The sequence below is a fragment of the Anguilla anguilla genome, chromosome 10 (assembly GCF_013347855.1).
Source record: "Anguilla anguilla isolate fAngAng1 chromosome 10, fAngAng1.pri, whole genome shotgun sequence".
NCBI classification, from domain to species: Eukaryota; Metazoa; Chordata; class Actinopteri; order Anguilliformes; family Anguillidae; genus Anguilla; species Anguilla anguilla.
In genome coordinates, this window is record NC_049210.1 from 42756221 (window position 1) to 42780721 (window position 24501).

The 24501-nt window shown below is 48.3% G+C and overlaps 2 protein-coding genes across 3 annotated transcripts; both read left to right on the top strand.

The window, feature by feature from the left end:
• Nucleotides 1-3: 3 nt before the first annotated feature.
• On the top strand, nt 4-12185 carry ercc8 (excision repair cross-complementation group 8). Its single transcript, XM_035379107.1, has 12 exons — nt 4-362; nt 986-1081; nt 1913-2014; nt 2675-2798; nt 5079-5160; nt 6445-6513; nt 6656-6722; nt 6896-6999; nt 8262-8386; nt 9653-9850; nt 10265-10363; nt 11255-12185. The coding sequence occupies exons 1-12, from the start codon at nt 286-288 to the stop codon at nt 11318-11320; spliced, it is 1209 nt and encodes a 402-aa protein (XP_035234998.1). The 5' UTR covers nt 4-285; the 3' UTR covers nt 11321-12185.
• Nucleotides 12186-13285: 1100 nt separating this feature from the next.
• Nucleotides 13286-22897, top strand: elovl7a (ELOVL fatty acid elongase 7a). Of its 2 annotated transcripts, XM_035379109.1 has the most exons (10): nt 13286-13505; nt 13984-14139; nt 17577-17656; nt 18546-18736; nt 19734-19814; nt 20013-20069; nt 20266-20371; nt 20527-20663; nt 21057-21268; nt 21918-22897. In XM_035379109.1, exons 3-10 carry the CDS (start codon nt 17593-17595, stop codon nt 21922-21924), a joined length of 855 nt encoding a protein of 284 aa, XP_035235000.1. In that variant the 5' UTR covers nt 13286-13505; nt 13984-14139; nt 17577-17592; the 3' UTR covers nt 21925-22897. The 2 variants fall into 2 exon arrangements, with proteins under 2 accessions (XP_035235000.1, XP_035234999.1); XM_035379108.1 differs by lacking the exon at nt 13984-14139.
• The last annotated feature ends 1604 nt before the right edge of the window (nt 22898-24501 follow it).

Sequence of the window (24501 nt, forward strand, 5' to 3'; positions counted from 1 at the left end):
TTATGGAAAAACATGTCGGCGCCTTCTGGATGAAAATGTTCTTTCTAGAATAATTCCAATGTTAGCTAGGTCGTTTAAAAAAAAATCTTTATGGATATCAAAAACCGCTGTGTTTTGGAACCTAGATCAAAGCGGTTCCTTAGGCACAAGAAGCGATTGTTGTGTAGTTTGGAAACCAAATCTCTCCAAACGAAAGGTTTGGTTATTCAAGTCAGATGTTAGCTTACTAGCTAGCTTTCAGTGCACCCACATCTGTAGCCCCACATCTCTTGCTCATACCCCAAAATGTTAGGGTTTCTGTCTGCAAGGCAGACTGGACTGGACGACCCATTGCGACTCCGACGCGCCGAATCGACGAGGAGGTAATATTACATCAGTTGTAAATTAGTTAACTGAGTTGCTGACCACTTAATATTAGCTAGTATATTCACGTTTGAACATTGAATCGTTGCTCCACGTTACATCGCTTGCTAGTTTTTTCAATCTAGGGGGGTATAGTATTTGTAAAATGACTTGTTAACTACTTGTTAACCAGCCTGCGTGCAATTTCCGTTTTCTTGCCGTTCAGGTTCTCGCAGACATTTTGCAGCTATGTTTTTGTTCGCCTTTTTTACTGAAAGCTTTTTAAAAACCACATCCACTAGGCGTCGCTGTTTCCCTACTTTGTGGATCAGGGCGAGCGTATGTATGGAATTAGACGTATTACATCTTCCGGTTGCTCTCCATGGTTCGTTCAAATAAATAATGAATACACGTCGGATATCATACCAGTTTAGCCGTGTCTGCAACACGTAACTACAGTAAACACAGAAAAATACTGCAATGTGTCGAGACAAAAGCCCAATCAGACCAGTACGATTACAGTGTAGTTTTATGTACATATCAAGAGAATTGTTTTCTGGTTGGTGTGCTTCAGGTGATGATGGTTTTACTCAGCTTTGTAACCTGATAACAAAGTGCCTGATCTGTTTTTCTCCTCCCGTAGAGTTCTTAGCTTTGAGCTAAATTCCGATCGAGAGGTGGACCGCATCCATGGCAACGGAATCAACACTCTTGACATCGAGGTCATCGATGGTCGATAGTACGTCAATAAATATCACTTATCTGTGATCGCATCGATTTACTTGTGAATTGTACTGGTGATTGTTTATCATCAGAAGGATTTAAAGAAGAGAGAGAGTCTTGTTGGGAAGGTCTTCCTCCAGAAATGTGGTTTAGCAGGAGTCATCTGGGTTCATCTAAGTTCATCATGATGTGACTTAAATGTATTCAGAAAGATGAACAGGTGGCCTTCTATACTCATGTGGTTCTGCCATGTTTGACAAGTGCAGCTGTGTTTGTTGTAGATTAAATCTGCGTCAAAAAGGCAAACGAAGGGAGTAGCACTCTGAATAACATGTTAGAACACCTTCAGGCATTGCTGTGAGAAATGCATTTCATGTTTTCAGTTTTGAGTTGCTGACATCTGTTGTCAAATGCTTAAGTCGCGATTTGCAATGATGGCCAAATTACTTGAGAGGGTCCTCCGTAAACTTGTTAAATTTTATTCATATCAGCTGGAAACAATCAAAGCTTTCAGGGAAGTTAAAAATTTTTTTTTTTATCTGATTGGACATTATTTTTATTTTGCCTTTATAAAAACAGGTATGTCAACTGAGAACTCAGTTCTCGTTTACAATGACAATCTCGGGAATCAGAACGTTTAACGAAGGGAGTATGTGTCCAATCAGATTTAGGGGGGAATGTGGTGGTCCGATGTAGAGAGCCGACAAGTGCCACAAGGCCTCAAATGGCCACTGTGAGTTAGAAACTTCATTCCACATCTCTTCCAAATGGGATGGGTCCTCCTACCGGACACTGTCCCCGTCTGTAGTTACCTGTCTTACCCGTGTTTCATCTGTCCCTCCTGCAGCATGCTGTCAGGTGGGGCTGACGGGGTGATAGTGATCTACGACCTGGAGAACAGCAGCAGGAAGCCTCAGTACACCTGTAAAGCACTGTGTACTGTGGGCAGGTGAGCAACACCGTGCTCTGCTAACACCTGACCGTGTCTGAAACAGTCTTCTAACTGCTGCATCCTCAGAATATGTACTGTCTACTACACATACGGCCATACACTAAGCATACTGTTTAGTTTTTAGTACAAGTTGGGCAGTATGCAGAAATATTCTCTCATACTATTTTCCGGTACTGCTGAAGTATTGTAAGATGTAACGCCCTTGACGTAAAAAGGCTCCGCCTCTTCCTCTTCCTCTTCCCTGATAAAGGTAGCAAATCCTCCTCTCCACCAGAGGGCAGAATTCTGTAGTGCGACACAAATAATACAAGTCATTTTTCTACCAATGTTATAAACATGTTTATCCTAAAAATACGGGTTGTTGTATGTGTGATGGCCTGATTTGTAAAATGTAATGTTTTTGATGATGTGAAATTGACTGTGTGTTTGGTGCTGGATGTTGATGATACTAACTGTGTGTGTGTGCGTGCGTGTGTTTGTGTGCGTGCGTGTGTGTGTGTGTGTGTGCGTGCGTGTGTTTGTGTGTGTGTGTGTGCACACGTGTGTTTGTGTGTGTGCGTGTGTGCGTGCGTGCGTGTGTGCGTGTGTGCGTGCGTGCGTGCGTGCGTTTGTGTGTGTGTGTGCACACGTGTGTGTGTGTGTGTGTGTGTGTTTCAGGTCCAGTCGCTATGTGCACAGGTTCAGCGTAGAGACGGTACAGTGGTATCCTCGTGATACCGGAATGTTTGTCTCCAGCTCCTTTGACAAAACGATGAAAGTCTGGGACACAGAGACTCTGAAGGTGAGCGTCTCTCTCTCTCCCTCTCTCACTCTTTCTCTGTCTCTCTGCTTTTCTTTCTCCCACTCTGTCACTTCACCCCCCTTGTCTCTGTCACTTTTTTTCTCACCCTTTCTCTCTCTCTCTCTTTGTCCCTTGATCCCTATCTTGTCAATTTATCCCTCTGCCTTTCTCCAGGTCTCTCTTTGCTGCAGCTTCAAGAATTAAAGGATTATATGACCCCCCCCCCCCTCTCCTCCACTCTCTCCCCCTCTCCCTTTCTCTGTCTCCCATAGTCCATGCTCTGTAGTACAATAGATCCCTCTGTTCGTTTGTGTTCAAGCCACAGATAGTAACAGTGGCTGTGTTGGGCAGCTAATCTGGTGCTGATTTGGGTTAATGGTTAATGGCTAATGGCTACTGGCTGTCCCTGGGGCTTCCTGGCGCTGTGTGGAGTATCCGCACTACAGTGAGAAGTGTGTGCCGTGACCGCACTGTCTCCCGGGGTTACCAGTTTCACTCCAGTTAAGCAGATATAAAAACCGTGCTCAGCGCTTCGGAGTGCGTGTCTTTAACCCAGGACACGGTGATAATGTTACAGAATAATAAGTCAATTTGTATTTGCGTAGAATGCTTCATGAACAATCTCACATTGACAAGCGCTTAAATGTAAAATGTTGCCAGATATAGAAGCAGAAGCGAACTCATTGATGTGAAAAGCACTGGAGAATAAAGGTGTTAGTCAGTACTGCTGTTCTGTGCGCAAGGGGTTAATCATTAAAGCGCGTTCCTCAGGGTTCAAAGTTTGTCTGTCCCTGCGGGTCCGTCCGTCCGTCCGTCCGTCTCCGCTCCTCGTCGTCTGCGTGGGCTGCGTGCAGGTGCGGCCGCGACGCTGCCCTAGCGTTCAGGCGAACGTTTGCGTAGCGTTCCAGCTCGGTCGCTATTCCCCCCGCGCGCGCGCACGCTCTCCCCGGCTGCCCGCCGTTAGCGTTACTGTGGAAACCCGCTAAAGGCTCCCCGCGCGGAGCTCAAGCCTGGTATAGCGGCCTTCCTGGTCTCTCTCTCTCTGTCTCTCTCTCTCTCTTCCTCTGTCTCTCTCTCTCTCTCTGTCTCTCTCTCTCTCTCTTCCTCTGTCTCTCTCTGTCTCTCTCTCTCTCTCTCTGTCTCTCTCTCGCTTCCTCTGTCTCTCTCTCTCTCTCTCCCCCTCTCTCTCTCTCTCTCTTCCTCTGTCTCTCTCTGTCTCTCTCTCTCCCCCTCTCTCTCTCTCTGTCTCTCTCTCTCCCCCTCTCTCTCTCTCTGTCTCTCTCTCGCTTCCTCTGTCTCTCTCTGTCTCTCTCTCTCTCTCTCTCTCTCTCTCTCTCTCTCTCTCTCTCTCGAATCCGGGTCAGATTCCCTCTCCTTGGAAGACGGCGCCAAGCTTTCCCTTTTAGCGAGCGGTTTGCGGAAGACGAAGGGAGCGGGGGTGGGGGAGGGGGGGGGTTGCTGTCGAACGCGCTTTCACGAGCTGCTGCACGTCCGCCCTCGTTCTGGGGTTTATAGGAAGCTCAGTTGAATAAACAGTGGAGAGAGCATCTGTGTGTTTCTGTCACTGAGCACACAGGGACCACTGAAGGCCTTCATCATTTGCAAATGACAGCCGCAGACATCTGTTGGATGTGAGAAGTGTGTATTTTTTTTTTCTTTGGAAAAAAAATCCAGGAGGATTTTCACAGAGTTGAGCAAGATTTACAGTGAGTGGAGTGTGCACCTTATTTTTAAAAAGGAGGCCAGACTCTTTATGCATTTAAAAAAAAACTTCTTTACTTTATTCACACAGAAAGCAGAGAGGGTTACAGGTGGGGTCACAGTACAGAAAGAGCCTCAGCAGGGAATCGAACCCCTGACCATGCGAGATTTGTGTATGGCTTAAAAGTCGTCCACCTTACGACTTACGCCACACCGCATCAACCTGCGTGGTTTTGTGTTCCCTGTGAGTTGTCTGGGCAACCATAAAAAAATCCGGTCCCGTCTGCTTTGTTTCATAATTTCTGCATGTTGAGGCCAAGTCTGTCCGTCACTCTCTTACTCATCCCAGACTGGTAAGCTGACTGACAGACGGACGGTGCTCCTCTGCCCCCCCCCTACTGGCAATGGAGGTCACAACTATTTCTGTAGACGGTGTTGTTCAGATGGAACTTTGGAATGAGGATATGGCGGCCTGGGAATGTGTTTCTGTTATGAGATCTGAAACGGATGTGTAAAAAAAAAAAAAACAAAAAAAAAAACATCACTGTGTCGTTTCCTTCTGCCCGTTTGTGTTCTCAGCCTGCGGAGGTGTTCCAGTTCCAGGGAAACGTGTACTGCCACCACATGTCTCCCATCGCTAGGAAACACAGCCTCATCGCAGGTGTGCATAGCTCCGCCTCCCCTCTCCATCAGGCTCCGCCCACAACATTAATCAGGCAGAGTTCAGCTAACGCTGTTATTTTGATTAAACATACACTGTAACATTGTTAACTATTATCATAGTCCAGCAAGCTCAAGCACTTGGAGGGAGGGAGGGAGGGAGAGGGACAGGGATCGATAAAGAGGGGGAGGGGGGTGTCGTAAAGATAGGGAGGGAATGTTCTCTCCTCCTTCCCTGAAAGCTGGATCGACAGGTTGTGCATACTTCCATCCGACAGAAACACCCAGAGTCCTCTGCAGTGAAGGAATGTGTCAAACAAAGACACACACTAAGAGAGGGGTGGGGGGGGGAGGAAGAATAAAAAAAAAGCTACACACTTTCGATGAAACCAAGTTTTTACGTGAGCCTGGCTCGGGAGGAATGCTGATTTGGTCATTGTCTCGTTGCCCTGGTTTTGAGGGGGATCCTCTTTAACGGGGATCTATCGTCTGAGGATCAGGGGGCGGGGGAACCCTCTGGTTAATCTGGGTGTGTAATCTGCACATTTTTAAAGGTGTAGTCTCAGTCATGCTTCATTCACTGGTTAAACGTGAGGGAAGCACAGTTCTTATTGCCTCCGCATAGGAAGTTAGGTAATGGTGTCTGTCCATCCATCCGTCTGTCTGTTTGTAGGTCTGTCCATGGCAGACATGTGGAAAAAAAATGGTGGATTGCTATGGAATTTGATGTACTCATTCATGTTCACCAGAAGATGAAACCTGTTGATTTTGGTAACCTCATAACCCTTCCTCTAGCGCCACCATCAGGCAAAACATGTCTCAGAGTTCTGACTGGGGAGATTGTCGTTGCCTTGGTGGAGGTCTTCACTCTGCCGAGTGTGTTCTTTCTAGTTTATACTGCATTGATGTTGGGGCTTTTTGGTTTTATTTATGGTTATTTCTGAGAAATATTTAAATTCCTGATTATTACATGAACCCATGAAACCCTCAGGCCTCTGAGAGTTTGGGACTGTTGATATCTGTCAAGAAATATAAAAAAGACCATCTACTGAATGCCTAAGGGTACATTTAAATGGGATCAAGCATAGTAGCGTAATGGTTTGATTCATCTTTCTCTCCCTCTGACTTTACCTGCTATTCCTCTTTTACTTACTCTTTCCCTTTCTTTTTGTCTGTCTCCTCTTTCGTTCTCTCTCGCTCTGGCCTTCTCTTGTTGCTCTCTTTCGTTCCATCCCTCTCTCTTTCTCTTTCTCTTTCTCCTGTCTGGAATGTTCTCTCTTCTCAGTTGGCACAGAAGACCCCAAAGTCCAGCTCTGTGATCTCAAGTCTGGAGGCCGCAGCCACATTCTGCAGGGTGAGTGTTCCAGGGGACGAGGGTTCCATGGGGTGAGGGTTCCAGGGGGCGAGGGTTCCATGGGGTGAGCGTTCCGATTTCCATTTTGCAAGTGCTTTTCTGGGTGGTGACGACAAGGATGATGATTATTCTTCCTCCTCAGGTCACAGAGGAGAGATCCTGTCGGTGAGGTGGTCTCCTCGTCATGAGCACATCTTAGCTACAGCCAGGTAACTGCTTCCACAGTATTACAATGCGTACAGTGGGTCCCCACATTGCACTGGGAGCGAACTACAGGGGCTGATGGGCAGTTTTGTGTTTTAGTGCCGACAGCAGGGTGAGGTTATGGGATGTGAAGGGGCTGATGGGAAGTGTAGTTTAAGACTGTGGTTTTGTGTTTTAGTGCCGACAGCAGGGTGAGGTTATGGGATGTACGGAAGGCCTCTGGAAGCCTTTTCACTCTGGACCAGCACAACAGGGAGAAGTCCAAAGCCTCGTCAGAGGCAGGTGAGGTCACGTTCAGCAACTCTATTACAGGCTTTTATTTATAATAATCAACCCAGTCCATTTTCTGCATTTTGCTTGGTATGCAGATTATGGCTGGGTCTTTTTTGAAAATTATATCTGTGTAGCTTTTTTCTTGAATAAATTATGGATACATAAAACAGTGAAATATTACATTATGCAGATAAGGCGAAATTAAACTTCTTAGTGTCTTTAGGAAGAAGGTAGCTGGCTGTTCTGGAATAATGCTGGTGTTCTGTGCGGTTCTGGAGTCTTTGCTGAATGTTCTAGAACCTGCCCCACTTCAGATGTGTGAGCTTCAGGGGGGTTGCTGATTGGTTGGTTTAGTTTCTCTAAAAGAGGAGCTTTCTGGGCTTCAGAGCCAAGCCCAGGATCCGGCTTCTGTGCCTGTGGAGCCGTCAGCACCTGAACAGCTCGAGGGAAGGGGAGAGGGTGAAGAGAGATGACAAAAAAAAGAACAGATGAAGGATGAAGGGTGACAAGCAGGGCGCAGTGTCACAGCACCACTGTATTTATGTCTTTTAAGATATACATCTATTTGGCAACACAGGTTTCATTAAGATCACATGCTGAGAGAGATAACGCTGTGGCAGGAAGCTCCAGAGTGATTTTGCAGATTTCTTGGCCCGATAGGGTGTGGTGGGGTGGTGGTGATGACCACTGTGCTGGACCACAGGTGAATTTGTGGAGCTTGTATGAAAGCACAAAGAATGGGGGGGGAATGAATGCAAGAAAACGTCCTGCTGCTGTGGCAGTGTAGACACTGGCAGAAGCGTTAGTGAGTGTGAGTGAGATTCTGATGGATAATCAGCGATTGACTTTGTTATTGTTGTGACTATTGCGATGAGGCCATTTTACATCCACATTCAGGGGTTTAGCAGACGCTGTTCCAGAGCGAATTAGAGAAGTGTGTGTAGGCGACAGGCCGAGCGAGTTTAATAGTCGTGTTGTCATTTCCTGTCTGGGTGCTGGGGCGGGATTTAATAGGTGTGTATGTCATTTCCTGTCTGGTTACCAGGCGGGGTTTAATAGGCGTGTTGTCATTTCCTGTCTGGGTGTTGGGCGGGGTTTAATAGGTGTGTTGTCATTTCCTGTCTGGGTGTTGGGCGGGGTTTAATAGGTGTGTATGTAATTTCCTGTTTTGGTGTTGGGCGGGGTTTTAATAGGTGTGTATGTCATTTCCTGTCTTGGTGCTGGGCGGAGGTTTAATAGGCGTGATGTCATTTCCTGTGTTTTTGTTTCAGTGAACACAGCGCACAACGGGCGGGTGAACGGGCTGCGCTTCACGCCCGACGGGCTGCACCTGCTCAGCACCGGCACCGACGACCGCATGCGCCTGTGGAACAGCGCCACCGGGGCCAACACGCTGGTACTGCGCCCCGCACTGCAGCATGCTGAACAGACCCTTTAATCAGCCGCTGCCCCTGAGACACACCCGCACCTGAACTGAGATACCGAGATGCCGTAGTCATGTGTTAGTGTGTGGCGGTATTGGCGTGTAGATGGGCGTGACTCTGATCTCTGAAACGGTAGCCGTGTGTTAGCGCTTTGCACTGAGATAGTGTAGGCATGTGCTAGCGCTTTGCACTGAGATAGTGTAGGCATGTGCTAGCGCTTTAAGCTGAGATACTGTAGGCATGTGCTAGCGCTTTAAGCTGAGATAGTGTAGGCATGTGCTAGCGCTTTAAGCTGAGATAGTGTAGGCATGTGCTAGCGCTTTGAGCTGAGATAGTGTAGGCATGTGCTAGCGCTTTAAGCTGAGATAGTGTAGGCATGTGCTAGCGCTTTGAGCTGAGATAGTGTAGGCATGTGCTAGCGCTTTAAGCTGAGATACTGTAGGCATGTGCTAGCGCTTTAAGCTGAGATAGTGTAGGCATGTGCTAGCGCTTTAAGCTGAGATAGTGTAGGCGTGTGCTAGCGCTTTAAGCTGAGATAGTGTAGGCATGTGCTAGCGCTTTAAGCTGAGATAGTGTAGGCATGTGCTAGCGCTTTAAGCTGAGATAGTGTAGGCGTGTGCTAGCGCTTTAAGCTGAGATAGTGTAGGCGTGTGCTAGCGCTTTGAGCTGAGATAGTGTAGGCGTGTGCTAGCGCTTTAAGCTGAGATAGTGTAGGCATGTGCTAGCACTATAAGCTGAGATAGTGTAGGCATGTGCTAGCGCTTTAAGCTGAGATAGTGTAGGCATGTGCTAGCGCTTTAAGCTGAGATAGTGTAGGCATGTGCTAGCGCTTTAAGCTGAGATAGTGTAGGCATGTGCTAGCGCTTTAAGCTGAGATAGTGTAGGCATGTGTTAGCGCTTTGCACTGAGATAGTGTAGGCATGTGCTAGCGCTTTAAGCTGAGATACTGTAGGCATGTGTTAGCGCTTTAAGCTGAGATAGTGTAGGCATGTGCTAGCGCTTTAAGCTGAGATAGTGTAGGCATGTGCTAGCGCTTTAAGCTGAGATAGTGTAGGCATGTGCTAGCGCTTTAAGCTGAGATAGTGTAGGCATGTGCTAGCGCTTTAAGCTGAGATACTGTAGGCATGTGCTAGCTCTTTAAGCTGAGATACTGTAGTCACGTGTGAGTCCTGTGTACTGAAATAGTGCAGCTGTGTGTTAGCGCTCTGAACTAAGTGCCGGCCTGCTGCTCATTCCAGGTGAATTATGGGAAGGTGGAGAACGATAGCCGCAAGGGCCTGCAGGTGGCGGTGTCGCAGGGCTGCAGCGCGGAGTTCGCCTTCGTGCCGTGCGGGAGCTCGGTGGCGGTGTACGCCCTCCACACCGGCGAACGGGTCACCACCCTGAGGGGCCACTACAACAACGTCAACTGCTGCGTCTTCCACCCCGACTACCAGGCAAGAGCTCTGAGGGGACCGCCCCCCACCCCTCCTCCACCCCACCATCGCAGGCCAAAATAGTGTGGGCTGCCTTTGCCTTGGGCTCTTGCACAATCACATGCCCAGCGAGCAATTAAGCTGCCCACAACCCCAAAAACGCCCTCCAGCCCTGAAACTGATCCCCCCTCACCCTGGGTCTGCCCCCCTGCCCCTAACCTCAAGGGCCCCTCCAGCCCTGAAACTGACCTCCTGAAATGGACTCCTCCTTCCCCTAACCCCCACCAGAGCCCCTCCAGCCCTGAAACTGCCCCCCCCCCAGCCCCATCCTCCTACCCTCTGTACCTCCCTCTCAGTGCTGTTGCCTAACTTTCAGGAAACGGAGGTATGTGCACTCTGTACCTGTTTTCTGAATGTTGCCCCCCCCCCCCCCAGGAGCTGTACAGTGGCGGTAAGGACTGTAACATCCTGGCCTGGGTCCCCTCCCCCCGCTGCCCTGACATCGAGGATGAGGAGCGTGGCGCTGCAGCACAGGTGGGTGTCAGACTCGTCTTTCATTTCAAAACACCTGCAGCTCACCTGAGTCTGCTAATACACCTGCAGCTCACCTGAGTCTGCTAATACACCTGCAGCTCACCTGAGTCTCCTAATACACCTGCAGCTCACCTGAGTCTGCTAATACACCTGCAGCTCACCTGAGTCTCCTAATACACCTGCAGCTCACCTGAGTCTCCTAATACACCTGCAGCTCACCTGAGTCTGCTAATACACCTGCAGCTCACCTGAGTCTCCTAATACACCTGCAGCTCACCTGAGTCTGCTAATACACCTGCAGCTCACCTGAGTCTCCTAATACACCTGCAGCTCACCTGAGTCTGCTAATACACCTGCAGCTCACCTGAGTCTCCTAATACACCTGCAGCTCACCTGAGTCTCCTAATACACCTGCAGCTCACCTGAGTCTGCTAATACACCTGCAGCTCACCTGAGTCTCCTAATAAGAGCAATAAAGAGGTCCTACATAGATTCAAACGAGTGACAACACCCCAGCTCTTGTTGGGGGGGACCAACTTTGATAGAGGCCTCTGGTGATGTACAGGATTAACACTGCACTAACATTGCGCTAACATTGGCGTAACGCTGCGCTAACCTTGCTTTGGCAATCACTGCCCTGCGGGGTGGAGATCCCTTCAGTTTCAGTTTCAGTGAACTGAAATTAAAATCATGAATTGAAAATTCCTCATAGAACGTTACAGGCATTTTTCATTTAATGAATTTAACTTCCATGAATTGTCTGAACTGAAATGGAATTGACCACAAAATAGTTGGCTTGCATTCTTTATTTAACTCCCAAGGACAGGAAGTGACACGGGTCTGTCAGAATGCAGGGTTCTCATTGGCTGTTTGAAATGATTTTGTGCGCAGGAGGGTGCAGGTCAGCCTGCGGCCAATCGCGCGTTTGAAGATGCCTGGAGCAGCGATGAAGGCTGAGGCCTTTCCCGTTTAAAACTCCCCCACTCCTCCAAAAAAAAACAAAAAAAAAAAAAAAAACCAGCCAGGCTCCTTCTGACGCAACCCTGCCTTGACGGGACAACTCATCGCCACGGCAACGCTCTGGCTGCCGGGCTCCACTGCACGGATGACTGCAGCAGGCTGCTTTTTTTTAAAACCGCGAATAAAAACGGTGTTAAAAAAATGGTGCTGGCGAAGTGTGCGTACGCACTCGTGTGTGTGTGTGTGTGTGTGTGTGTGAATGCATGCCCGTTTGGGCCACTGCGGCCTTCTGCAGCTGCGTCAGCTGCAGAGCCCTCCGCTGCAGCGACTGCGCAGCTGGGCAGCGGGGGAAACGGCGGCCTCCTGAGCTGGGGGAGGAAGCCGCCATCTTGAGACGGTCTGACAAACACGACAGAACTTCAAAAATCTTGGTTAGAGAAACTGGAGACGGAAGTTAAAAACAAGACTGCAGCCCTGCCCCGCCCCGTGTGGGACTGGTACAGGGGGTACTGGCTGCAAACTCCCCCCAATCTGGGATGCAATTTTTTTTTTCTTTTTTGGCATATTCCAATCTTTACAGAAATCCACAGAAGAAATTTATTCACTCTAATGACACTGCACCCTGGTGGAGAAATAGTGATGATTTTGTGTTTAGATCTTGATCTAAACATGGCATAAAAATGAAGGTTGAATGTATGTTTTTTATAAATGCAAGAAAATAAAGATATGAGATCATGGTTGTGTTTCTACTAAATAATAATGTAGAGTTGCTTATGGATTGTTTAAAAAAACCTTACTGATATTTCCAGTAATGGGACTATGATGGAGTTTTCAATCAAGGTTTTTTTCTGTATGAATTGCATTGCCAGGCAATAAGTCTGTTTCTTTCAACCAATCGGAAATTAAACCCACTGAAAACATGAAATGTGCATAAAAATATGGAACTGGATGTGTTGCCTTAACTGATAATGTATGCAAGGGTGACATTTCAGAGATTTAAAACATGGCAAAAATACTGTGTGCATACACAAACAGAGTCACACGCCCACAAGGAAAAGGTAACTGCTGTATAACAGCACCCCAGGAACCTACCGACGTTCGAGTGTCCTTGGTGCATATCATGCATTTTTAAGGGGCAATTTCACAGACTGCTTCACACAGATTTTCACAGTCATTTTTACTGGCAGTCATGATATACATGAATGACTCAGTGAGCAATCGTTTATCTTCATTCATTTCTCGTGAAAACCTCTGATATCCCGCCCTTTTAACCCCAGGCGGGAAGTGGGTAATATGATTAGGGTGAACTTGTTTTCACGGGAGAAGTACTAGTGTTATCCTTAAGAGCCCTTTATAAGTGTGATTGTAATGCTTCTGCACCTCTTGCCTTGTTTTGCATGCGTCTTGACAGTCGATCATAATTATGTGTATATTCCGTATGCTGCTGTTGCCAGGGTTACGTTTTTCCCGCGGCTTATTTAAGATTACGCTGAGCATGAGCTAGATTTTCCTGTGGTGCCACTCGGGGGTAATAACGTCACTCAAGGGTAATGAAGAGTGGAACCAACAACGTCCGATCAAGCTGATGTGCCACACCGACTGCTTACACAAGGCTGACAAATCATAGGTCTGGAACACAATATAAGATATAAACTGAGAAGAACATGCTTAGAACAAACCTACTCAATTTCATTTCAATGAGACATCAAAAATGCCATGCGCATTTTTTTTGGGGGGGGGGGGGTCGCAAAGGCGAGAAAACAAGTTGGTGAAGTTTTTCAAGATTTAAAAAAATCATAATGCACAACCTTTTATGGCTGGTCAAGACATTTCACCTTCGCCGTCTACTGGAAATTCCCGTTGTGGAACAAGCGATGCTAGAAACCAAACCTTCTTGTTCGGTGAGTTTTTTTTTCCTTTTTTTTTTTTCCTTCTCTCGCTCAACTAAAACTGGACGCACCTCACCCTGATTGGCTCAGATACCGGTCGACTCTGGCTAATTTGTTCAGTGTTAATCGCCTGAGCAAAAAAGAAAGGGGAGAAAAAGTTACCACCTTCCGCCATTGGTAGGCCACGGGAGGGGATTTACTGTTGGGAATAAACCGCTCACCCCTCCCGGATTCAGTCGCTTTCGGGTGCGCAGGACAGGCGCTGGATTACTCAGTTTCTTGGAGAACCGCAGGTGTGTGGAGCCGCTTGTAAATCATTTGATGAATCGAAATGTACTTTTCTGCTTGCTACCGTTGTTCGTGACAGCATTGGAACGTGTATCGAAGTTATTTTGTTGTCTGCGGAGGTTGTATTAATTGAACATGTGCCGCAGCATCAGTCGCTGAGGTCTGTAATTGACAATACGCAGGTTTCTTTAAAGCTTTGTAAATCCTGACCATCTTTAAAATCGTTCGCCGCAGCCAGGATACTGTTCTGTGATGCTGAGAAATTGTTCTTGACTAAAAAAAAAAACGGAACATTTTGGTAGTTCCCAACTTTTGTATCAGTTTGCTACTACTTATAGTCCCCTTTTGCATTACTGGTCTTTATTACAACTTCCGTTGAATCTCTGTGCACCACATATCCTTGACCACTTTCCTGGACAATTGAATCAGTGTGGCGGTAATTGTAAGTTAAAACGTGTTGCTGTACTTTTGTTCATACCACAGTTTTCGCGTGGCATATTCACTATCCAGTGTTATGAAGGATAATTAAAGCGGAGTAAATGTAAATCAAACCGGTGAAGTTTGTGTGAAGAGGAGTGGAGCCCTGTGTTTGTGGGGAGCGGCCGGACTTTTGCTCTCGACAAATTCTCATCTGGGAAAGTGAGTGCTTTTATTTACTCGCGTGCTATCGTTGAGAATTTCAGTAATGTAGGCGGATATTAACACTGTTGTCAAATGATGCGATGCAATGTTTTAAATAATAGCCTGCATTTAACAAACCCTGCTCGCCGCGCACACTGGCTGTTGTTGGCATGTGCAATATATTGACAGATGCGCACATTAGCAGTGGTGTCTGTGACAGGTGAAGTTAAATAAACTGGGGGGGGGGGGGGGTTAGGGTTAGGTGCTTACAGTTAGTGCTTTTCTGTTAACAGTAGCTGGTCTGGGATCAGTCTCTCAGGCCCATATTGTAATCCCTCTTCAGCATGTACCAAAAGACAAATCTGTTCCTGGGTCAGTCAGTTTCCACACGCTCTGCAAATGGACAGTGTGTAGTATGGAGCAGATTTATTTTATTGATCTATTTTTGCTCCATGTGCAGTCGGATCTCTGTGCTTTTGGTGGTGGTCTGTAGGCCAGGGGTGTGAGGCGTTCGAGGAAGAAATATGATGCTTGAAAGGTGTGCATTTGGGACGGGTGCAGTGTTATTTCTAACTCGAAGTGCACGTTGCTGCATAGGGCGAGTTCTCACTGTGGCCTGATCTCTGGGAAAGCTAAGAGGCTGAATGCAAATGCTTGGGAACAGCTGGACAAATTCAGCAACTCATATTGCTGTGTGTGAATGTTCCTCTCTGCTGTGTGTGTGTGTGTGTGTGTGTGTGTGCGCGCATGTACTTGCATACGTGGGTGTGTCTGTGTGTGTGTGTCTGTGGGTGCGTCTGTGTATGTGTGTGTGTGCGTGCCTGTTTGCATACACGTGTGTGTGCATGTACTTGCATACGTGGGTGTGTGTGTGTGTCTGTCTGCCTGTGGGTGCGTCTATGTATGTGTGTGTGTGCGTGCCTGTTTGCACACGTGTGTGTGTGTGTGTGTGTGTACTTGTGGGCTCATTGCGTGTGTGTACTGTATGTGTGTGTGTGTGCATTTGCGCATGTGTGTGTGCTTGCAGAACTTTCACCCAGTGAGCCTCGCCAACATCACTGCCAGGGCTGCCCCCACTCCCGCCCCTCCCCAATTCGCCGGTGGAAAATCGTGTGTACTTTCAAAATATTCATATTCTGCTTCTCTGTACATGTTCGGGTTTGTTTGGGTTTGGCGGTAAGTGGGCCTAGAGCTTCAGTGGAGCCGACCCTTCTCCCCCTCCTCCTCCACCTCCTCCTCCACCTGCTCGGTAGGTTCCCATGACTGCAAGGCAAGCTCGGGGAGCTGCAGATTTTTAAACAGGTGTCTAAACCTGCCCGCTCTTACCGCCTGTGATCGATGCGCTGTGGAACAGTGGCCGTTGTGCTGGAATTCGGAGGCATGCAAATTCCCCCAGCTCCTCGGTGCCTGGAGTGGTGTTCATCATCTCCAATCAGATGCTCGTCCGCTCTTATTCTGAGCCCCCCCCCCCCCCCCTTTCTCTTTCTGGTTGGATCAGTCTACTGTATAAACTGAGTGCTGGTCTGATTTTTGGATTCTCAGGGCTTGAAGACGTGTTTCTGGATTTGTCCGGTGTTTGATTCGCGCTAGTTCAGAGGAACGTGGGGGCCCATTGGGCAGAAAGGCTGGCTAATGTCGTGTTTTCAGGCTGTGTTAATGATTGAGGTTTCCTACAGGTTTTCTCAAACCACCTGTAATATAACCTGTCCATAATCACCTGACCCTCAGGTTCGTGGTGATTGGCTCACTGAATTCTTTTGGTGCATGGCACAGCTTTCTGTCTCTATACTAACTCGGGTAGCAGTAAGAGATTCAAATGTGTTTCTGACAAATGTGAATCAAAATGTCGACGTTCGGCTGCAGGACGGTTGTGAGAGATCTTGGATCTGGGATGTCTGCAGATGATTGGTGTTGATTGCAGATGGTGGTGGATGATCAGCTCGTACGTGTGGTGTAATGGTTTGCATTTTATTGCCCACTCCATTGTGAACCAGAGTAAACCTGACGAATCCCATTTGTTGTGAGAAATTGATTTTGTGCAGTTAAATTTCTGAGAATTCCAGACCCTGTTTGTATAGCTGACATCGGACAGGCACTGCCTGTTGTCTTGTGCATGCTGATATATGTGACACTCAGTTCTTTTAAGTGCTTTTAAAAAGCGATAAAAACTGTACTCTAAATTGCTCTCCCCCCTTCATTGAATTTTTCGTGTGAAGTGGTTTCAAAGTGCTTTGAAGTCACTCCCTCACCTTAACTTGCTGTGACATTTGACCTGTCCCCCGCGAGTTTGCATTGTAACCTACGTCCTCCGGACCGAAAGAGCCGTTTCCATGGCGACTGCCGGCTGTCGGGGTGGGGCGACGCCTCCGTTTTCGCTCCCGAAATGCCAGTGAAGAATGCTGCCGAACTTGAGACGGAGCTCTCGTTCCTCCCCCGAGGTGTAGTCAGGCCCTGCCCCCGCGGGACTGACTCCAGATCAGTTTCTCCCCTCTCGCGCCACCACGTTGGTGCACAGGGGCGCGGTTGACGGAGCTGACTGTGGGTCAGCGGGTAAAATGATACTGGGCTTGGGGCCTGACAGTAGGCGCAACTGACCTCCATTTAAAAAAAAAGCCTCTTGGGTCTTTTTCGGGAAAATGTCAAGAATCTGGCCTTGTTAAAACTCAATAGACACTGTTTTCCTGTGTCCTCCTCTCCTCTCCTCTCCTCTCCTCTCCGCCCCTCTGCGGCACCGTTTCGTTTTGAAGGCAGGTCCGCTCGCCTGTCCGCGTGATGGACCTGCTAATCTGACTGGTGCCCTTCTCTTGGCCACAGCATTTGCATTGTATGTGGCACAGTGCTGTTTTTTATGACCTTATTCATGCCCTTATCACGCTCACCCAGGACGACGCTGCTTAGCTCCTGCTTCTACACGTCTGTCCGCAGTGTAGTGTAGGCCTAATGGCGGCCGTGTTGGTATAATGGGTAAGGAACTGGTCTTGTAACCTACAGGTGGCAGGTTCGATTCCTGGGTAGGACACTGCCGTTGTACCCTTGAGCAAGGTGCTTAACCTGACTTGCTTCGGTATGTAACCCAGCTGTATAAATGGATGCATTGTAAATGCTGTGTAAAAAGTTGTGTAAGTCGCTCTGGATAAGAGAGTCCGCTAAATGCCTCTAATATAGTATAATGTCCACATGGCGGCATGGCTTACGGACACAGTTCAGTGACCTCTGCCGTTCCTCAGGGTTGCAGCTGCTCTGTTGGTGCTTGACCCTGGTCTGTGGAGTAGAAGTAGAAGTAGCTGCTGAAGTGGAGGTCCACTCAGAGAAACCGCCTGCTCCTCCACATCCACCGGCAGATTTGTGGGCCTTAAAACGGCAACTCCCGCCACCTCCGTACATTCCCATAATCCTCCTCTCTCTCTCTCTCTCCCTCTCTCCCTCTCTCTCTCTCTCTCTCTCTCTCTCCGCAGGGTGGCACCAGGAGAGATGGCGTTGAGCGAGCTCACCTCCCGGGCGCTGAATCTGTACGATGCGATGATGCAAGAGGCGGGTGAGTCACAGCAGCCCCGATGCTGCCGCTTCGTGCTAACGCTGCTACCGCTCACGCTGGGGCTTTGCGCTAATGCTAACACTAACGCGGGGACTCTACAGTAACACAGGGCCTAGGTGCTATAATGCTAACGCAGGGACTCTGTGCTTGCGCTGGGATTCTGCACTAGCGCTAACACAGGGAGCCAAACACCAGGGGCCTCATTTAAAATCTATGCAGATTTGGGATTTATAAAAACAAGCTTGACATCATGCGCACGGTTACCCAAGCTGTGGGGGGGGGGGCAATTCCCCCTCCGTTACGGGCGTCTCTATTTCACACTCCGTCAAGTTTTTTCTTCTTCTTTGTTTTTTTTTGGGCCGACTTCTCCGTTTTCCCTGACGATTCGTTGGAATGGCAAGCCGCTGCACGCCGTATAAAACGCCGGGCGTTCCATTATCCATTCACGTTTAATTGCGGGAGTTAGCAGGGCGGGATACTAGGGCTCATGTACGTGAAGTTTAAAGTTGATGGTGATTTATAAAGAGTGAGGACTGCGTGCGGGCGGGCCAATGGTTATGTGCAGCAGGATATTTTTGACTGTACGTGCTGTGCGTTCCGCTGCACGTTTCTTCTTTGTGTGTTTTGTAACCTTTCGGTGTGGAACCTCCACAGAGTTTATACGCAAGGCTACAGGGCTTCGGCACGCTGTGCTAGGGATTATTTTGACCCTGTGCTGCAAATCTGAGCTGTGATCCTGTGCTTATTTTAACCCTGTGCTGTGACTCTGTGCTGAAACCTTGCGTATTTTGACCCTGTGCTGTGACTCTGTGCTGAAACTGTGCGTATTTTGACCCTGTGCTGTGACTCTGTGCTGAAACTGTGCGTATTTTCACCCTGTGCTGTGTAGACCGCAGGGTAGACGGCTGGCTGATGATGTCATCGCCGGGCCCACAGACCATCATCATCGTGTCGTACATCTACTTTGTGATGTCATTGGGGCCCCGGCTGATGGAGAACCGGAAGCCCTACGACCTGAAGCCCGTTCTGATCGTCTACAACTTCTCCGTGGTGGCGCTGTCCCTCTACATGTGCTACGAGGTGCGCGGGCGGGGTGCACATCCTGGGTCCCCTTTAACAGGGGTCCCTAATCCCAGTCCTGGAGGGCCGCAGTGTCTGTGGTTTTAACTCCAGTCTGGGGGGGCTGGAGTGTCTCCAGGTTTCACTCCAGTCCTGGAGGGCCGCAGTGTCTGTGGTTTTAACTCCAGTCCTGGAGGAGCTGCAGTGTCTGCAGGTTTAACTCCAGTCCTGGAGAGCTGCAGTGTCTGCAGGTTTAACTCCAGTCCTGGAGAGCTGCAGTGTCTGCAGGCTTTAATGGTTTCCTTTCAATCAGTAGCCTACTGGAATTGCTATGGACTTTTGAGCCAATCAGTGCCTTCAATTAATCGTGTAAGTGCTGAAACGCGCCAGAAACCTGCAGATACTGCAGCCCCCACCCCCCAGGATTGGAGTCTGAAATGCCTGTTCTCAAGGCTGGCCAATTAGTATTTTTGGAATAAACCAGACTTAGCCAGCCCGCTACTGGTTGGTCAACCAAGCCTCTACTGGTTGTGTTCAGTACTGTAGCAGCACTGTGATGTGATGTTCCAAAACAGCAAGCTTTAATCATTTTCATTGTTCATAGAGAAGATATGTGCTTTCCAGATGTCACCTGAAACTCACTGAATTTACAGGTATTGAGAAAATTGAGTGAAACTCCCTTTTCTTACATTTTAAATCATCTGTATTATTAGAAAATAAGTTGCTTGTTTCTTAATAAAAGTAACAAAGTTGTGGAAACAGGATTTAAAAACACATGTTTGTGTCTACTCGGATGTGTTTGAATGTGGGAAGTTTTTTTTTAAATGAGCTTATTGTGCAAGTGGAGTGACAATGAAACGAGTCTAGCTGGATTCCTTGCTGGTGAGCAATGGGGAAACAAGCATGCTTGACAAGTGTGCGTGTGTGTGCATGCGTGGGCGTGTGTGTGTGTGTGCGTGTGGAACGGCATGGGTGTGTGTGTGTGTGTGTGTGTGTGTGTGTGGTTCTGTCTCCTCAGTTCGTCATGTCTGGCTGGGGGACAGGATACTCTTTCCACTGTGACCTCGTGGACTACTCCATGTCCCCGCAGGCCGTGCGGGTGAGTACACGGCTCTCTGTCACGACACACATCCTCTCTGTCATGACGCACCCCCCTCCCCCTTCCCCCCCCCCCCCCAGCGTGACACACCTTCCTCTGTCACGACGCACCTACTCTCTGTCACGACACGTTTCCCTCTCTAGAATCACCCGTACAAGCCCTGCTGACGTCATGACATTTGTGTGATTGTGTCTCTAGATGGCCTCCATCTGCTGGCTCTACTACTTCTCCAAATTCATTGAGATGCTTGATACAGTGAGTATGAGTCTGTATTACTTCTTGCTTTCTCTTGATTGGTCGGGCTTTCGTTTAGGGAGGGACATTCATTGCATTGCATTTTATTTGGTTGATTCATTTATATCCAAAGCGACGTGCAGTACGTGCATCGCCCGCCCACCTGTAACTGCGTTCCTCATGAATGCTATTTGACCCCCCCCCCCCCACCCCCCAGATCTTCTTCGTCCTGCGGAAAAAGAACAGCCAGATCACTTTCCTCCATGTCTACCACCACGCCATCATGCCCTTCACCTGGTGGTTTGGAGTCAAGTTTGCCGGAGGTAACCCCCGGGCCCCGCCTGCTATGCCACTCTGGACCCCCCCCCTTCCCCCCCCGGTTTTACCCTGAGGAAGAAAGTGCGTTAAAAAAAACCCCACCCCCCACCACCCTGAGCTGCTGCTGACTCTTTTTGTTTCCCTGCACCCCCGTTTCCAGGTGGACTTGGTACCTTCCACGCCCTGCTCAACTGCATTGTCCATGTGATCATGTACACCTATTATGGCCTATCTGCCTTAGGCCCCGCCTACCAGCGCTACCTGTGGTGGAAGAAACACCTGACTAGCATCCAGTGTGTGAGTACAGGGATGGGGATGGGGGTGGGGGGGGGTCAGCCGAGCAGGAGGAAATTCAATTCAGGAAGTTAATTTAAATTGCTATTCAGACCCTGAATTGCAAGTTTAGCTCCAGTCCTGGAGGAGCGCAGTGGCTGCAGGTTTAGCTCCAGTCCTGGAGGGCCGCAGTGTCTGCGGGTTTAGCTCCAGTCCTGGAGGGCTGCAGTGTCTGCGGGTTTAACTCCAGTCCTGGAGGGCCACAGCGCCTGCAGGTTTAACTCCAGTCTTGCAGGTTTAACTTCAGCACTAATAATTTTAGCGCCGAATCAAACCTGTAGGCACAGGTTTCTTAGCTGCTTGTTTGGTGTGGGAGCTAACTTTCCTGCGTTGCTAAGTGCTGTATCTGTGTCTCAGATCCAGTTTGTGCTGGTCACCACGCACATCGGCCAGTACTTCTTCATGAAGGACTGCCCCTACCGCTTCCCCATTTTCATCTACATCATCGGCCTCTATGGCCTGGTCTTCCTCATCCTCTTCCTCAACTTCTGGTACCACGCCTACACCAAGGGCAAGAGGCTTCCGAAGGTCCTGCTGAATGGATCTAAGGCAGGGGGCTACAAGCAAGAGTGAGACCCCCCCCCCCCCTCCCCTCCCCACACCCCACACCCTACCTTTTCCTGCCTCACTTGCCCTAAGCCCTGCCCCCTAAAGCCCCACCATTCCCCCCCCCCCCGCTCTTTCCTGCTCCACCCTCCCCCAGTGGTCCGCCCTTTTCTGCCCCCCCGCTCTTTCCTGCTCCACCCTCCCCCAGTGGTCCGCCCTTTTCTGCCCCCCCCCCAATCTGAAAGTGTGGTCCCCAGGCTCACCTGTGAAGGGCCTGTTATGGTGGCTAGCTTCTCTTCTAGCACTGCGCTACGCCTGAGTCATCTTAATCAGCGGCCACTTACCTGTCCCTGATTGGTTGATTCGGGTAGTTTAGCGCTGGGCTAGAACAGAAGCTTTTACACCCCCCTGCTGGTCATTTGAGGTAAGACTGGGACCTGCAAGGAGAACAGCTGTAATCTGCCTTCCTGTCTTAATACTTGAGTTTTTCCTGTCTGTTTTTTTTTTTCCTTTTTTGTATTTTACTTCTGATAATGTGCCTCCTAAACTAAGAGCTGATACAAATGTTTTTTTTTTGTTTTTGTTTTTTTTTGTTTTTTTTTAATGGCTTTGATTCAGTGGTGTTAAGATGTTAAATATCTGACCGCGGGATTGCCCTGTATTTGGATCCAGATTGTGATTTCCCCCCTGGACGACCTTCTCCGAACACTGGAAACTGTCGGCTGGTCGCACTTGCATTCCGGGTCGAAGTTTTCCGGTTTTCCAGGAGGTTGTTTTTCCTTCTCTCTTGAGCGTGCGTAAAACTATACATATATATTTTTTATATAACGCTGTCTGTGAATTGAACTGTAATCTCTGTGAATGTTGAAACATTATGAACGGTGGCTCCTCTTTCTTTTTTGGAGGGCTGGGTTGAAGTTGTCGGTTTGAGTCGCGTAGTCAGTGTGAGCGTTCTATGGGTAAGGGGGTCGGGGGGGTGAGGGGTGCTGGGAGTCTGTCATTCAGACACCGTGTGTGGATGCACCCCCACCCCCACCCCCACTCCCACCTGGATGTCCCCCACTGATGTCGCCCTTGATTACCATGGCAACATTCTCCTCATCAAAGGGGTATAGCCTTACTGTTTGAAACATCCAGAAAAAAATTTAAAGAAAAAAAGCACAAAAAAGAAAGGAAACCCTTTTGGTTGAAGCTGCTTTTTCATACATGTATTTATTGAGTTTTTATATAGTATATATATGGAGGGGGGGAAGAAAGAAAAACACTAAAGGCTTGTTTTCACCCTCCCATTTTGAGCTCTGAGGTTTGACCAGAATGAAAGCTGTTCAGAGCCCCTTTCCTGTCCTTGGAGGAACTCGGGGGGGAGCGTTAATGTGCCCCCCGCGGCGATTTAGGACAGGGAACAACGTGGCTCCGTAGCGTCCCGGGATCGCCCCCGGGCGCGCGGCTGTTCCTGGGGGACGGGTGCAGCCCGGGACCGTACGGGTTTAACCCCGCGGTGTCCAACACTCATGAATGTCTTTGCGTTCCTTTTTTTTTCCTGAGACATGATACGGCGTTTAAAAACCTCAAAGGCCAAAAACCAAACGGAAACTGTGTATTTAGTTTGTATTTATGTGCCAATAATAAAAAAAAAATGATATGCACACCGAGTCCTTGTGTGGTGTTGTGTTGAAGATTACTGAAGTTGTGTTCATGCTGGAGTTTTGACTTGGGCACCCTTAGGGTTTGACTTTCTTGATTGCTGTCCTTGTTCAATTTCCTTGTGCTTTTCACGAGGAAACTTTTCAATCAAGTTGCCCAAGAAATTTTAATACAGTATCGTATCATTATGTGCTTAGTGATTTTCTCCACTGGAGGGTGCTGTTGTCTACTTCTGTGTTAAATGTTCGTGAATTCAAAAGAGAACAAAATGCAATTTAAAGACATGCTCATGCAGCTAATTTAGAAATATTCAGAATCACATTTTTGACTTGTTTGGCAACTTCTTATAGAAATATTAATGATCAATATGGGAAGATGATGGATGTATTTGGATATGCACCCATATGGACATTTGACACGACAAACGATCACCATTGATTAAACGCAACAACATCTGAAACCTGATTGATCTGCAGTGTACACGTTTGCTGAGTTCATTGTTCCCATCCCCTTGCTGCCAGTCCATTTAGTTTGTTGCTAAGGAAGCGATCGTTGCTAACAACGAAACCCAATCGGCGGCATCGCCAAGGTCACTCCCATTGTGATGTCATATTTCACCCTGGAGAAGGCTACGATCCGCCCCAGAGTTCCACCCTCATTCTTCTGTGTGCTGGATACTCTGCACACAATTGAACCGCAGTTGATCTTGTTGACTTACTTGCACGAAATGTCATCATTCAAAGTTAAAACTTTTACTTTCTTTGCGTATCGGTAGGTAAAATCTGACACCATTTTTGACCTTATTCAAAAGGTCTGTTTGTCGTGTTGCATTTGTACCCCAGTGCCTAAAAGCTCAAAATAAATTCAGCATTCAGACTGGGCTCTCTGGAGAAGATTAAACTATCCAGGAAAACCCTCCGATAAGAAAGCTGGAGGGAGAGAAGGGAAGATTGGGTCTGATTCTCATCTTAAATGGATACTACGAACAGCCTTGACCTGGCTAAGTTCACAGTGTCCCCCCCCCCCCCCCCCTCCCCCCGTGGATAACTTTGACGGATAGCTTTTGAGGCATCCAAGTTTAGCCTGGTTTCCTGTCTGTTCTTTTTCAGAGTGAAGGAGATGATGTGGCGGCTTTCCGGGTTGGTCACAGATTTTATTAATTTTGGTGTCAACCCACAGCGCCTTGGCAACCATAAATCACCCATCCCCAACCCCCCACCCCTCACCCCCCCCCCCCCACCCAACCGACCATCGGGCTGTATGCCTGACAGAGAGAAGTCAGGACGTTAGAAGCAACGTTAAAACATTACAAAAAGGTCTCACAACAGCGCTGTAATGAGACGGCCTCATTCTTCCTGGCCATGTTCTGAGTTTACGAATTTTGTGGCTGATTTAAGTATTTCGAATAATTACTTATTCCAGGTCCTGGCACTGCCTCCTCATCCTGCAGTCGTGCTTACACTGTCTACTGCACTCAGTAGTGTAGTGTGGCACGGAATTATTCTGCATTTTAGGGTAAGTCCGGTGCATTAAAAATGTGCGTCAGTCAGTATAAAAATACACTTTCCACAATATGTACCTGTCAGAGTAAATCCTAAGTTGCTGAAAAATT

Excerpts from the sequence above, each read along its gene's own strand:
- ercc8 (XM_035379107.1), top strand. The coding sequence starts at position 286 with ATGTTAGGGTTTCTGTCTGCAAGGCAGACTGGACTGGACGACCCATTG. Across the intron at positions 363-985 it reads CGCGCCGAATCGACGAGGAG|AGTTCTTAGCTTTGAGCTAA; the intron begins GTAATATTACAT and ends CTCCTCCCGTAG. Across the intron at positions 2,799-5,078 it reads GGGACACAGAGACTCTGAAG|CCTGCGGAGGTGTTCCAGTT; the intron begins GTGAGCGTCTCT and ends TTGTGTTCTCAG.
- elovl7a (XM_035379109.1), top strand. The coding sequence starts at position 17,593 with ATGGCGTTGAGCGAGCTCACCTCCCGGGCGCTGAATCTGTACGATGCG. Across the intron at positions 17,657-18,545 it reads TGCGATGATGCAAGAGGCGG|ACCGCAGGGTAGACGGCTGG; the intron begins GTGAGTCACAGC and ends TGTGCTGTGTAG. Across the intron at positions 20,664-21,056 it reads ACCTGACTAGCATCCAGTGT|ATCCAGTTTGTGCTGGTCAC; the intron begins GTGAGTACAGGG and ends TCTGTGTCTCAG.